This window comes from Lepidochelys olivacea, assembly GCF_965140295.1.
Source record: "Lepidochelys olivacea isolate rLepOli2 genome assembly, chromosome: 1".
NCBI classification, from domain to species: Eukaryota; Metazoa; Chordata; order Testudines; family Cheloniidae; genus Lepidochelys; species Lepidochelys olivacea.
In genome coordinates this window covers 47,254,214-47,270,329 of record NC_140411.1, presented here as the reverse complement: position 1 = coordinate 47,270,329, position 16,116 = coordinate 47,254,214, and the positions used below count along the sequence as shown (strand labels likewise).

At 40.1% G+C, this 16,116-nt stretch overlaps 1 protein-coding gene across 3 annotated transcripts in view; it reads right to left on the bottom strand.

Moving 5' to 3' along the window:
• The window catches only part of PAN3 (poly(A) specific ribonuclease subunit PAN3), a 121,665-nt gene that overhangs the window by 43,361 nt on the left and 62,188 nt on the right, over window positions 1–16,116 (bottom strand). For all 3 annotated transcript variants that reach the window (XM_084631810.1, XM_084631809.1, XM_084631811.1), the window contains one exon: window positions 4,331–4,481. In XM_084631810.1, the coding sequence (XP_084487936.1) occupies window positions 4,331–4,481 (151 nt within the window). The remainder of the gene's footprint in view (window positions 1–4,330; window positions 4,482–16,116) is intronic.

Sequence of the window (16,116 nt, the reverse complement as noted above, 5' to 3'; positions counted from 1 at the left end):
CCCTACTCTCACAGAGATTGTGGAGCACACAGCCAGCAGGAATAACAATGGGAATGTTGATTTCGCGGAGGTCTGAGCGAGTCAGTAAACTGCGCCAGCGACCCTTTAAACATCCAAATGCACACACTACCACCATTCTGCACTTGCTCAGACTATAGTTGAACAGCTCCTTAGTACTGTCCAGGATGCCTGTGTATGGCTTCATGAGCCAGGGCATTAAGGGGTAGGCTGGGTCCCCAAGGATAACTAGGCATTTCAACATCCCCAACAGTTATTTTCTCGTCTGGGAAGTAAATCCCTTCCTGCAGCCATTTAAACAGACCAGAGTTCCTGAAGACGCGAGCGTCATGGACCTTTCCCAGCCATCCCACGCTGATGTTGGTGAAACGTCCCTTGTGATCCAATAGTGCTTGCAGCACCATTGAAAAGTACCCCTTGCAGTTTATGTACTGGCTACCCTGGTGGTCCGGTCCCAAGATAGGGATATGTGTTCCGTCTATAGCCCCACCATAGTTTGGGAATCCCATTGCAGCAAAGCCACTAGTATGACATGCACATTTCCCAGAGTCACTACCTTTGATAGAAGCAGCTCAATGATTGCATTGGCTACTTGCATCACAGCAACCCCCAGAGTAGATTTGCCCACTCCAAATTGATTCCTGACTGAGTGGTAGCTGTCTGGCATTGCAAGCTTCCACAGGGCTATTGCCACTTGCTTGTGAACTGTGAGGGCTGCTCTCATCTTGGTATTCTTGAGCTTCAGGGCAGGGGAAAGCAAGTCACAAAGGTCCATGAAAGTGCCCTTATGCATGCAAAAGTTTTGGAGCCACTGGGAATCATCCCAGACCTGCAACACTATGTGGTCCCACCACTCTGTGCTTGTTTCTCAGGCCCAGAATTGGTGTTCCAAGGCATGACCCTGCCCCATTAACACCATGATCTCCAAACTGCAGGGGGAACGCGGTTTTAGAGAAAAGTGTGTTCATGTCCTCATCACCGCCCTTCCGTCGCCTCCTTGTCTGGTTTTTCAGGTGCTGATTCTGCATGAACTGCACGATAATGCGCGAGGTGTTTACAATGGTCATAACTGGTGTGGTGAGCTGAACGGGCTCCATGCTTGCTGTACTATGGCGTCTGCTCCTACTCTGGCAATCCAGGGAAAATGGCACAAAACGATTGTTTGCCGTTGCTCTGACGGAGGGAGGGGCGACTGACAACATGGCTTACAGGGTTGGCTTACAGAGAATTAAAATCAACAAAGGGGGTGGCTTTGCGAGAAACAGAATGGCCCCCTCAAGGATAGAACTCAAAACCTCAAGGATAGAGCTCAAAACTGGGTTTAGCAGGCCATTGATTTCACGGAGGGAGGGAGGGAGAAAATGAATACAAAAACAAATCTGGTCTATTTTTTGGTTTGATCCACTTCATCTACCTTTATGCATCTTGCTGGCAGCAGACTGTGCAGTACGTCCGCTAGCCATCATCATCTCCTGGGTGCTCAGCGGAAGACAGCCATCATCATCTCCTGGGTGCTCAGCGGAAGACAGTGCAGTATGACTGCTAGCCATCATCATCTCCTGGCTGCTCATTAAAAGACGGTGCAGTAGGACTGCCGGTAGGACTGAATTGCCATGAGATGAAACTCAAAAGGGTAATGACCTGGCTGAGTCACTCCCATGTTTACCCAGGCGCCCCGACCTCATCGAGGTCGGTTAAAAGAGCACCCATACTGCACTGTCTGCTGCCAAAAGGCAATAAGCTGCTGCTGTGTAGCAATGCAGTACTGCGCCTGCCAGCACCCAGGAGACATATGGTGATGGTTAGCTGAGCGGGCTCCATGCTTGCCAGGGTATGGCATCTGCACAGGTAACCCAGGAAAAAAGGCGCAAAACGATTGTCTGCCATTGCTTTCACGGAGGGAGGGAAGGGGGGCCTGACGATATGTACCCAGAACCACCTGTGACAGTGTTTTAGCCCCATCAGGCATTGGGACTTCTACCCAGAATTCAAATGGGCAGTGGAGACTGCGGGAACTATGGGATAGCTACCCATGGTGCAATGCTCCGGAAGTTGATGGTTGGCCTCAGTACTTTGGACGCACTCCGCCAACTACATACACTTAGAGCATTTGCGTGGGTAGCTACAATCGACTGTATAAAAACGCTTTCTACAAAACCAACTTCTATAAATTCGACCTAATTTCCTAGTGTAGACAAATCTTTATGTACAACTAAATCTTTCAGGTAATTTTCAATCCAGATGACAATGTTCATATGCATACCAAAAAGACAGTTTTCCAGTCAGACTGCATGGCACTTTATACCTTACTAAAGTTCACATATAATTATTGCATTATGTCATCCGTCACTTATGTTAATTTGATCAACAAAAATAACAATTTTCTCAACATGATTTGTTCTTTGCAAAGCTGTGCTATTTAGTGTTTATTTTTCTGTTCTCTTCTAAATAGTTACAGACAGTTCTTCCATTATTTTACGAAGGACTGAAGTTAGTTTTGCCAGACAGCAACTGTCAAGACTGAGCATTATGTCCAACAATTGCTCTTTTTGATTCCTCTAGTACAGGGGTGGGCAAACTTTTTGGCCAGAGCGCCACATCTGGTTATGGAAATTGTATGGCGGACCATGAATGCTCACAAAATTGGGGGTTGGGGGTGCAGGAGGGCTCCAGCTGGAGGTGCGGGCTCTGGGGTGGGGATGAAGAGTTGGGGGTGCAGGAGGGTGCTCCGGGCTGGGACCGAGGGGTTAAGAGGGCGGGAGGGGGAAATCAGGACTGGGGCAGGGGCATGCGAGAGGGGCAGGGGGGCGGACTCCGGGCGATGCTTACCTCCAGCAGCTCCCAGAATCAGTGGCATGTCCTCCTCTGGCTCCTACATGGAGGCACAGCCAGGCAGCTCTGTGCGCTGCCCTGTGAGCAGGCGCCGCCCCTGCAGCTCCCACTGGCTGCGGTTCCCGGGCCAATGGGAGCTGCGGGGGCGGTGTCTGGGGTGGGGTCAGCATGTGGAGCTCCCTGGCTGCCCCTATGTATAGGGACTGGAGGGAGGACATGCCACTGCTTCCAGAAGCCGTGCGGAGTGGGGCAAGACCCTGATCCCACTCCCTGGCTGGAGTGCCAGAGGGGAGCAAGCCCCAGACCCCACTTCCCGGCGGGAGCTCGAGGGCCGGATTAAAATGTCTGGAGGGTTGGATGTGGTCCCCAGGCCATAGTTTGCCCACCTCTGCTCTAGTACTTCCCTAGTTCTCTATGACTTGTCAAAAGCAATGGTCAGGGGTTCAAGAATGTACATTAGCAAATTCCCTTAAAGACCTGGGATGTATGTTATCCAGACTTGCTGATTTGTATATATTCAAATTGTCCAAGTATTCCCATATGTGCTTTTTATCAAAAATTAGAAACTAGTAAAATATATCTTTGCTTTATCAAACTTTGGAAAACTAATGTGCAAATTGCTTGAAATTTTCTAACTGTTTTTATTTCCAGAACACCTTTGAATTCCACGATTTGCATGGAACACATTTTTATAGGAGTTTTTAAAACTGAAAATAATTGGAAACAGAACCCTAACTATGGGTTGCAAACTGAGATTACACAATAAGACAAACGGTATCAGTAGAATTAATTTTTAAAAAGCCAAGTGATTTTAAATCTTATTTTCTAACACTAAAGAAAGTAAGAATTTTCTTAAATCTTTAGCTTTAATCTTAGGGCTTGTCTACACTTACCAGAGGATCGACTTTGCAGTGATCGATGCATTGGCCGTCAATTTAGCGGGTCTAGGGAAGACCTGCTAAATCGACTGCCGATTGCTCTCCCGTTGACTCCTATACTCCACCATATCAAGAAAAGTAAGGGGAGTCGGATTTACTTTTCCCTTTAGTGTAGACAAGGCTTAAGTGTCAATGTATTATTACATCCACAATACCTATCCTAGAAATAAAAAGCATTTATTGTATACAGTACACCCAAGCTATAACAAAAGAGACCCACAGTGGGGGGGAAGGGGAGGCAATAACTCCTCCAGCCCTGTCGCAGTGGTGGGGCTCAAGGTGGGATCCAGGGACCACGTTCATTATATCTGAAGGTTTGTTATTATGAAGGGCATTATAGAGAGGGTGTACTGTAGTAGTAAATTAGTAGGAAAGTTATTTCAAGATATTGTACTATTATTGGCACTAAGGATTTTAAATTAAGAGCTAAACCAGGAATATACTATACACTGAAAACTTTACTCCTAGTTTTAAATGGGGTTAAATTTGACATGTAGATTAAATATAAATAGCTATACTACAAATCATTATTCCCAACTTACCTGGAGCTAGTCCAGCAGTAGCAGGACTTCCCATGGAAGGGTGAGAGAACAAGGCTTGAGAGAAGGCAGACATACTTGACTGAGACACATTATTCAGCCTGGAAGTTGATCCACCTTTTGGAATAAACTCACTTGCAGTAGGATTTGGTGTCTGTTTAAAAATCAAATACAGTAAGTTAATGTTTATTTCAAGTGTGAAAATATAGATAATGCCTATTAAGCTCAAAAAACTTTCTAAGCAAGTATATCAGAGGGTAGGGGACATTTTAAAGATTTGCATACAGCTTGTCTGAATAGATATAGAAAACTACATTGCATAAACAGATTTTAAAGTTACCTTCTACCTTACATCTTAAGTAGCATTATTGTGCTAGCCTTATGAACATCTGAGTTATGAATTTATAGAACATCTTTGCAAAAGATTTCTCAAAAATCTCTTATATTTTAGTATTATGGACCTTTTGAGAACAGACTTTGTAATGGGAAAGCCCTAACATCGCTGCACAGATTGGCACTACACTGAAGTATTTTAGGGAACTAGACTGCTGAAAGTACCTCAGAACTGAGAAAGAGTTTCAAATTTAAGTTGTAAAAACCACTTCTACTAAAGAAAGGTCATTTCTTTCTCTGTTTCAAACAGGTTTGTGTGTTTCTTTTTTTGGGGAAGTACAGCTCCCTTCTGATTTAGGCCATGTCTACACTACCACTTACGTTGGCAAAACTTATATCACTCAAGGGTGTAAAAAAACCACACTGCTGAGGGCCATAAGTTTTGCTGACATAAGTGGTAGCGTGCACAGCACTATGCCAGCAGGAGAGCTTTTCCCGCCAACATAGCTACCACCTCTCGGGTGTGGTTTAATTATGTTGACAGGAAAGATCTCTCCCGTTGGCACAGAGCAGCTACACAACAGATCTTACAGCAACAGCTGTAAGGTCTCCAGTGTAGACATAGACTAAGTTATTTACTCCATTTACATAGCATCTTTAACAAACTGCTAGTTGCTACACCATAGACAATATAGATTCATAGATACTAAGGTCAGAAGGGACCATTATGATCACCTAGTCCGACCTCCTGCACAACGCAGGCCACAGAATCTCACCCACCCACTCATGCGAAAAACCTCTTACCTATGTCTGAGCTACTGAAGTCCTCAAATCGTGGTTTAAAGACTTCAAGGAGCAGAGAATCCTCCAGCAAGTGACCTCTGCCTCATGCTACAGAGGAAGGCGAAAAACCTCCAGGGCCTCTTCCAATCTGCCCTGGAGGAAAATTCCTTCCCGACCCCAAATATGGCGATCAGCTAAACCCTGAGCATATGGGCAAGATTCACCAGCCTGATACCCAGGAAAGAATTTTCTGTAGTAACTCAGATCCCATCCCATCACAGGCTATTAGGCCTATTTACCATGAATAGTTAAAGATCAATAAATTACCAAAAATCATGTTATCCCATACCATCTCCTCTATAAACTTATCGAGTTTAATCTTAAAGCCAAATAGGTCTTTTGCCCCCACTGCTTCCCTTGGAAGGCTATTCCAAAACTTCACTCCTCTGATGGTTAGAAACCTTCATCTAATTACAAGTCTAAACTTCCCAATGACCAGTTTATATCCATTTGTTCTTATGTCCACATTGGTACTGAGCTTAAATAATTCCTCTCCCTCTCCAGTATTTATCCCTCAGGTATATTTATAGAGACCAATCATATCTCCCCTCAACCTTCTTTTAGTTAGGCTAAACAAGCCAAGCTCCTTGAGTCTCCTTTCATAAGACAGGTTTTCCATTCCACAAATCATCCTAGTAGCCCTTCTCTGTACCTGTTCCAGTTTGAATTCATCCTTCTTAAACATAGGAGACCAGAACTGCACACACTATTCCAGGTGAGGTCTCACCAGTGCCTTGTATAATGGTACTAAAACCTCCTTATCTCTTCTGGAAATACCTTGCCTGATGCATCCCAAGACTGCATTAGCTTTTTTTCACGGCCATATCACATTGATGGCTCATAGTCATCCTATGATCAACCAATACTCCGAGGTCCTTCTCCTCCTCCGTTACTTCTAATTGATGCGTCCCCAGCTTATAACTAAAATTCTTGTTATTAATCCCTAAATGCATAACCTTACACTTCTCACTATTAAATTTCATCCTATTACAATTACTCCAGTTTACAAGGTCATCCAAATCTTCCTGTATGATTTCCCGGTCCTTCTCTAAATTGGCAATACCTCCCAGCTTTGTACCATCAGCAAACTTTATTAGCACACTCCCACTTCTTGTGCCGAGGTCAGTAATAAAAAGATTAAATAAGACTGGTCCCAAAACCGATCCCCTGGTAACCTCCCTCCAGCCTGACAGTTCACCTTTTAGTAGGACCCGCTGTAGTCTCCCTATTAACCAATTCCTTATCCACCTTTCAATTTTCATATTGATCCCCATCTTTTCCAATTTAACTAATAATTCCCCATGTGGCACGGTATCAAACGCCCTACTGAAATCTAGGTAAATTAGATCCACTGCGTTTCCTTTGTCTAAAAATTCTGCTGCTTTCTCAAAGAAGGAGATCAGGTTGGCTTGGCATGATCTACCTTTTGTAAAACCATGTTGCATTCTGTCCCATTTACCATCGACCTCAATGTCCTTAACTACTTTCTCCTTTAAAATTTTTTCCACGACCTTACATACTACAGATGTCAAACTAACAGGCCTATAATTACCCGGATCACTTTTTTTTCCTTTCTTAAAAATAGGAACTATGTTAGCAATTCTCCAATCATACGGTACAACCCCTGAGTTTACAGATTCATTAAAAATTCTTAATTTCATGTGCCAATTCCTTTGATATTCTTGGATGAAGATTATCTGGGGCCCCTGATTTAGTCCCATTAAGCTGTTCAAGTTTCGCTTCTACCTCAGATATGGTAATATCTACCTCCATATCCTCATTCCCATTTGTCATGCTACCATTATCCCCAAGATCCTCTTTAGCCTTATTAAAGGCTGAGGCAAAGTATTTGTTTAGATATTGGGCCATGCCTAGATTATCCTTGACCTCCACTCCATCCTCAGTGTTTAGCGGTCCCACTTCTTCTTTCTTTGTTTTCTTCTTATTTATAGGGCTATAGAACCTTTTACTATTGGTTTTAATTCCTTTTGCAAGGTCCAGCTCTACTTGACTTTAAGCCTGTCTCACTTTATCCCTACATGTTCTGACTTCAATAAGGTAGCTTTCCTTGCTGACCCCTCTCATCTTCCACTCCCTGTATGCGTTCTGCTTTTCCTTAATCACCTCTCTGAGATGCTTGCTCGTCCAGCGTGGTCTACAACTCCTGCCTATGAATTTTTTCCCCTTTCTGGGGATGCAGGCTTACGATAGCTTCTGCAGCTCTGATTTAAAGTAATCCCAGGCTTCCTCTGCCTTTAGATCCATAAATTCTTCAGTCCAATCCACTTCCCTAACTAATTTCCTTAATTTTTGAAAGTCAGCCCTTTTGAAATCAAAAACCCTAGTTGCAGATTTATTTTTGTTAATCCTTCCATTCAGTGTGAACTGAATTAGCTCATGATCGCTCGAACCAAGATTGTCCCCTACAACAGGCAACAGTTGAACACCCTGAAGTAAGCAAGGCATTTGAACACTTTCTTTAAAACAATTAAAATTATTGGTTTTGAACTTGCATTTTAAAAAAGTATGTTTTTCATAGGAGAAAAAAATATAAACTGGTTCTAGATGGGCATAAAGTACACTACAGGATATCCATCTAAAATAAACTTAAGTGGACAGAAAACATGTGAAGTTAAGAGTAGAAAATAAAAATAAAAATGAACAAAATTCTACAAGCAGAGGTGTATAACCTGAAGATCATTAAGTGTTAGTTGGCAAATTTAAGTATACATTCTCAAATTCAAAGGGAACTGCTACAATTGCCTGAATAAAAGAGGTAAAAAGAGTGAAAAAATCAGAAAGAATACGTTAGCAGCAGAACTTTGAATGGACAGCAGGCTGTTGACAAGGTAATGGTTGACAAAAAACAAAACTAAAAAACCCACACCCTCACAGCAATTAAATGAGGTATGGACCATACTTTTTTAGGTAGTTGAAATAAAAGATTATGAGTTTTATAATTTAGATTAGTTAAGTTACTAAGTTGTACACTTTTCCACAAAAGTGAGAAAACCAAGTCCCAAAGAAAATCATTTGTTCATTTCACACACATTAGATGGAAGACATGACAACAAAGATGGACGCTGAAGAAAATTATTGAAAACATTGTTTTAAATGCTTCTGGTATTACAAATAAATTAAAAGAAATGAGCCTCCAGTTAGACACTTCAGCCACACTGTGGAATATAATATTTGAAACTACTAGAAAGGAAGGCTAAATCTGGACACTGCAACAAGATAGATAATACTCAAAAATTTAAAATCACAAAAAATAGTCCAACAGCCAGCAACGGATTTGGAATGGAGCTCTGTTGCATTCCTACATTCCAGCCCTATGACCAAGATAAATTCATACCAAAAAATAATCTGTTTTAGGTAGGAGTCAATTTGTGCATATGTGTGAATATTAAATCTGAAGCACAGTCAATAGAGAACTGTCCTATTTTAGTCACAACCAAAAGTGCAGACAGGAGAATTAAAATACCTGGACTCATAAGGGTACAAAGGTGTTCATCTATGATGCTAAAGGAGTTGTAAAGTCTGGGTAACAAAAAAAAATCAATAAAATCTAAACCAAGACAGGAAAATAAAATGAAAGTTAATTATAACCGGCAATTTTAAATGCATTTAAACGCAAAGGGAAAGTTCTAGACAGACACCTGAACGTTTTAGGTAGAGGAATAACTGTAGAATGAAATATGGTCTTTAACAGCCTGAAGTAAGATCAGGCAAACATGCATGTAGTCAGTTAGATGAAGAGACTGCAGAAAGTGAAGAGAAAGAGGATGCACTGAGGGGAAAAAGAGTTTTCAAATACAATACTACTACTGTAAATTCATCAAGCAACATCATTCAAACAGTGTCTGAAAACAGGTGAAAAGCTTGTAGAATCAAATTAAATTGCATCATCTCAAAGAATGATAAAGTCCATAGAAAAATAGTTTACAGTTACAAGCAGATCATGAACCCTTCATGTCTACAATACTGTGATGAAAATTCTACCATGTCAAAACATTTTGTGAAATTAAAACACCTGTCCTTCAATGAACAAAAACAAAATGCAGTCAAAACCAAAAATGCATCCAAGAAACTCTGATCAGCAAAAATTCCCTACTGCCTCCTAAAAAGTGGGCAACTTCCAAAAACCCACAAGTGATTAATACTTAACTCCCTCAGCTCAAATGGAAGCCCATTCTACTGTCTATAAAATCATACCACTGTAAATTCCTAAATATATTACACAAATTTAGGTACCCAAGTTCTGGTCTGTATAACAGCAACCAGTAGGTTCAAACATTTTAAAATGAAATTCTACTCCGAATGTTCCCACTTTTGTCACTCTATGAATACTTCAGTTTATCCAAATTAGGTGGCTGCATCTGGATGCTATTCTCCATATATAATCTAAATAGTACTTTATAATGAAACTGCAAAAAAATACCCTTGATTTGACATTATATCGCTTGATGAATAGCAATATCCTATTGGCCTTTTTAGTCACTCACTCACTCACCTGCCTCTTCTATGCTGGTCAAAGAAGAGATTTGAGGATTTAAACATGCTTCCAATTTCTAACCCACCTGGCTCCATACCCATTGATCAGAAAAACAAGTAGGTTAAAATTCTGATTATAATGGTTTATAACAGTAAAACGTTCTACACAGTCACAAACAAGCAATATTTTTTAATAATTTAATATAACATCATGATCAGGAAATCGGACGTTTAGTTCCCAGAGCTCGCTTAACTGCCATGTTACACACCAGTTGACAAAAGCTTTTAAGAACAGACAAATTTCCTGAATGTGTAAGCTCTCAGCTATAGTGCCACATTACATTAGTGTGATTTTTCTGCGTCCGAGTTCCTTGTTACATGTGCATCTTTAATTTGTAATCACTTGAAATCAATGAAATTTTATTTCATTTTCTGGCTTTTAGATATATGACTACATGTTTAACATAGACAGGCTGCACATTCAAAATGGTCAAGAAAGTGACATATCACTGTTACTTGTCTATGCTTGCTATTCATTTCAGTGTTCTTTTCCAAACTTCACAAAATGTACTCAATGCCAACTACCAGGTATATGCTAATTTTGAATGAAAGATTAAGAAATCAGTTATTAATGCTCTAAGTAAGTGCCCAAGAAGGTTCTTATACCTGAAAAAACATCCTTGTCAAACTCTGGCAACTCAAAACACCAAATTAAATTTTAAGAAACTTTTGATTAAGTCTGAGTCAATAATAAGCCCAAGTCAAGAGTTTTCAGCCCAAAAGGGGATGGGATTGCTTTAAATAGTCAGAAAGAAAACAAGTGCATCACTACAGTTTTATGTGGATTAGTTTAACACACTATACTGAAATAAGAATGATTCCACTCTGAAGGGACACTTCACCCTTGACTACATGTGGAAATTGCAATGGTTTAATTTAAGGTGTGATTTTTAGAACCATTTAAACTGCTGAAAAAGGCAGAGAACATTTATTTTGGTTTAAGACAGGCTTGTTGCACTTTCGTTTAAGTCTTTTCCTAACTGAAAGTGAGGGGAGACTTACTTTCTTAGACACAAAGAAAATTTACTTCATTCCAGTCTGTTACACTTATGATACTCCACAGAAAGCAGTGTCCTTTTTTTTTGTGGTCATGTGCAAAACCACAAAGAACCCAGTTTGACCCTCTGAATCCTGGCAGAGGGTGCAGGATCAGCAATTCAACATATTTGACATGAAAATCTCTAACACACAATACAGAAACTCACAAAGTCATTTTTACTGTTTTCTGAGTGGAACTTTACCGAGTTTTCTGACAGAAGTTGGATTGAATAACATCCTTTAGATTGTGAGTAACCAACATGTATTTGGCGTTAACATGTTCAGAAAGAAAGAGGTATTCCTAACCACATTTCTGAGATACTTTTTTGAAAAATTTTAATAGGTTCTGAATTTCTTATAAGAATTGTGTAAGCAGAGGCACACAGAGCTCATGTTCAGCTACTTATCCACACCACCAGCACATTAAGAAACCTGTTGGGAGAAGGGGGAGCTCTTTACTGCTAGCTTCTCTCTTGCAAGTTCAAAGTTTTTAAATTTAGAAATAGTAGCACAAGGAATTTTACCAGCTTCTAAACACCTAGGTTTTTTTGATAATCATTAAAAAACAAAACAAAACCTATAATCAGAAGAGAGGACAATGCTGTAAAGAAGAAGGTAATTAAAGATGCTATCTTGCATCCACAAGATTAAGGCAGTGGTTTGCAAAGCATATTATTTCAATAACGCTTTGCCTCAGATTAAACAAACTCAAAAATTGGGGCTAAAATTGCTAGTCAATCAGAGTAAGAGTAACCTAGAAGCAAGAAAGAGCAGCGTGACAACGGCAATTTCCTACATATCCTTGGGAAACCTTACTGAATTAAGTTCAAGTATATTTGGGGTCCATTGTTTTAAACAAAGGGTTTATATGTAGGATTGTGTTGTACTCCCAGAGGGAGGGCTACCACAGCTCCCCCAGGAACTAAAAATAGTGGATGCTGATTAAGGCAAACCAGTCAGGTTGTAGTTCTGCCTCAGAGAGGTATCACCTCTGGGGCAGCTCACATATTAGGTCAAACTGGATTCTCCACAAACCAAAAGACAAAGGAAGGCCTTTTGGATAAAACAGCTTGATTTTAAACTACCCCAGGGCCTTCTTTCTGATCCAGCAAGCAGATAGGACCTGCTGTCCAAGAAGGAGTCACAATCCTTGCAAAAAAGGGTTTGAAGGACTGACACCTACCAGACCCTTGTGCTCGAGTTGGGGGTAAGCTTTTTAGCATGCGTGTAGCTTCTTTTCCTGTTTTTAGTATATTTTCTCTTATGCTTTCACCTTAAGAATAAATGTGCTTGCTCCAGAGATTCTAAGGCCAAAAGGGAACACTGTGATCATCTAGTCTGTCCTCCTGTATAGTACAGGCCATAAGACTACCCCAGAATAATTCCTAAAAAAGCATCCAATCTTTTAGAATAAAAAATAAATAAATAAATAAATAATACTTTTAGAAAAGCATCCAATCTTGATTTAAAAATTGCCAGTGATGGAGAAGCCACCATGACCCTTCATAAATTATTCCAGCAGTTAATTACTCTCACCGTTAAAAATGTATGCCTATTTCTAGTCTGAATTTGTTTAGCTTCAACTTCCAGCCACTGGGTTCTGTTATACCTTTCTCTGCTAGACGGAAGAGCCCACTATTAAATTCCATGTAGATACCTACAGACTGTAAATCAAGTCATCCCTTAACCTTCTCTTTGTTAAACGAAAGTCTGACATTATAAGGCATGTTTTCTAATCCTTTACTCATTATCGTGACTCTTCTCTGAACTTTCTCCAGTTTCTCAACATCCTTCTTCAATTTTGGGCACCAGAACTGGACACAGTACTAAACCAAAAGTTGCACCAGTGCTGAAAAAAGGTAAAATAACGTCTCTTCTCCTACTCAAGATTCTACCGTTTATATCATAGGATCACATTAGCTCTTTCGGCCACAGAGTCACACTGGGAGCTCATTTTCAGCTGCTTATCCACCTCCACCACCAAATCTTTTTCAGAGTAACTACTTCCCAGGATATAGTCCCCCACTTCATAAGCAAGGCCTATATTCTTTGTTCCTAGATGTATACTTTTCCATTTAGCTGTATTAAAACACATATTTGCTTATGCCCAGCTTACCAAGCAATCCAGATCACTCTGAAACAGTGAATTCTTCCTCATTATTTACCACTCCACCAATTTTTGTGTAATCCGCAAATGTTATCAGTGATGATTTTGTGTTTTCTTCCAGGCATTGATAAAAGTATTAAATAATGTATGGCCAAGAACCAATCCCTGAAAAGATCCCCTGGGTCAGGAGGGAAACAGAAGTGAGTCTCTGCACAGGAGAGGTGATGGCTGAGGAGCCAGGAGTCTACAGTGGATGCCCTTAATGGACCAGGGAGGAGGGGGAAGCAGGGGTAGAGGGCATGCAGATGCAGTTTCCTTGAACAGTGACAGGAAGGTAGAAGAAAAGATTCACAAAGCCATTTACTGAATATATTTAGAGAACCTAACAGACTCAGACTTTAAGGCCTGAAGGGACCATTATGATCATCTACAAGGGATGTCTGCTGCTCAAAGAGTATGGATAAAGTAATGGAACAGTGTGACTTTTAAAAAACAAACAAACCCATGAAGTACTGGCTGTAGTTCTGAAATTTCAATCAAGCACTAAAAGTAAGCCAACACCACCATTTAAGTGATTTGTCCAATAGGTAGCAGAGCAGAAAACTGAATCCAGAGCTCCTGGCCAATGTCTTATCCTCAAGACCATTCCTCTCTTATTGTCCATCCCCCTGCTAGTGCAGAATAGTTCCCAACTGTGTATTTTCTAATGCTTTATTCTGACTAGCTGTAAAATAGTTCAGACAATAAATGAGGATTTTGTGTGTGTCAGATTTTCTATGACAAAGGCCAGTTTCAAAAGTCTAAAGTGGGGACACAGAAACAGTGTTCAACAGAAACTTAACTGAATGTAAAATGTACACATATGTTGTCGTTAATGAACACTGTAGATTTCCCCCCTAGCAGACTGATAAATATAGCATGGTGCGGTGTGAACATGAGAACATTCTGGTGCTACCACCTCACTTTCTGCACCAAGAAGTCAGTTACAGCCTACTGCACCAGGCCAGAAGGGAGACAACATTTAATTTAAATCAAATCTATTGCAGCAGGTAGTAAAAAACTACATTGTTCAAAAGGAATACTTTAACAAATTTGTCTCCTGTATGCATAGTAAAAAATAGCTGTAGAAATATGGGTTGTGCCTTTAAAAGGCTGTGGCTGGTGTACTGCATGGCTATATTAGCTCCATGCACAAATCCTATCAGATCAAAGCAGATATAGATTCCATTTATTTCAGAAGTATGCGGTCGAATGTACTTACCTTGTTAAAAATCTGAAGTAAAGCCTTTTTGATCTTTTTTATTATTGTTACTACTACTCCTACCCACCACCTCCAAATTCATGCTGATCTGTTCAAACATCCCAAACTGAATAATCCTTTAAGGTCACTGTTCGGAAAGAACTCCATTACACTGTACCCATGCTATTCGAGGCAGTTATCTCCCTTTATGGCATGCTTTTCAAAATGGTTTTTATATTCCAAGTAATCTTTAAAAACAGACAGGTGTACCCAATAATGAACCTCACTTACCCAAGTCCCTATGCAGGTGCTTGCTATTCCATTTGAGTTTTTTGATAATTATGACATCTGAGAATTAAACACTCTGGAACATCAGAGCAGCCAGCCTGAGACTGGAGGTTGCAAGGGACATTAAAAACAAACCTCTCCCCACCACCCCATTTGTGCAGAATGCCTGTTTAGGCTGTTTAATAGAAACAAACAACACATCTCTCCTAAATTAAATGGACTCTACCCATTTCTTCTGCAGATCACTCTTACCATGAATTATAGTATTGCTCCTCCCCCCAAAAAAACAGTTACAGGTATGTTGAGCTGTATGTTTAAACTGAACCTTTTCTTACCATTTTACACAGTATTTCATATTACTGCATGCGTGTTGTGTGATCATGTAATAATACACCCTACTTTCTGCATACACACAAGGGACAGAACTGAAGTAGCCATGGATGTTTTGTAACTGAGGGTAGAATTTAGTCCTGAAAAGGAATTTAGTAACCTTTTGAAGCACAAAATTGAATAGAATCCAGCTCACTTTCTGCACAACAGTGTTGACTGTGCAATGCTTACAGCTGTAAGAAGTAGCATAAGCTTACTGCCACTAACATAAAATTGATCTGACCCTTGTGTATTCATGACCATATTAAATAGTTTCTGTCCTCTTTCAGCTGCTTTTCTGACCATAGCAACATATTAAAGATAGCACTTATGTTGCACCTTTCAAATAAATTTAATCCTGTTTCCACAATCCGAATCAGGTATTTCAATGGCTGTACATTCAAATGAGTATGTGAACTTTAAGAATACCAAAATGAAAAGTTATTGGAATGTTAAGCTGGAATCCTGGTTTGTATTAGTTATAGATCTTCAACAGATAAGAAAAACCTGCAAATAAACCCCTATGTCCATTTGAATGTACAAGTCACCTTAACGGTATATTATATTTTCATAAATTATATTAGCAATTATGACTTGAGGCTGAGTTCTTCCAGGGAGTTAAGAGGCTAAGATAAGAACTTTAGCTTCAGCACAGGCTTTCAACACCTCCAGTAACCACTAAATGCCCTCCCTAGTCACTACTGTTTAATCATCCTACACTATTTTCAGACCAGAAAAGCTATTTTTGAACTACATATCTTCAAAATGTTGGTAAGGCATCAACCTTATTTGTGGATTATGGACATGCTGAATTAGGACACAGTCAACTTGAAATCTCAGTTTCAACATGTTAATTTAAAGGTAATTTCAGGAACCAAACTTGCCCAATTACTATTGCCTATTTGTGATTTAACAGTTAGTTTCTATTTTTTTAAGAATAATTTTCTCTTCTCCCCCTTGTGTTAAAACAGAAAAGTTTAATATCGGTACTTTCAAAGTCACCCTCACAAAAACTCA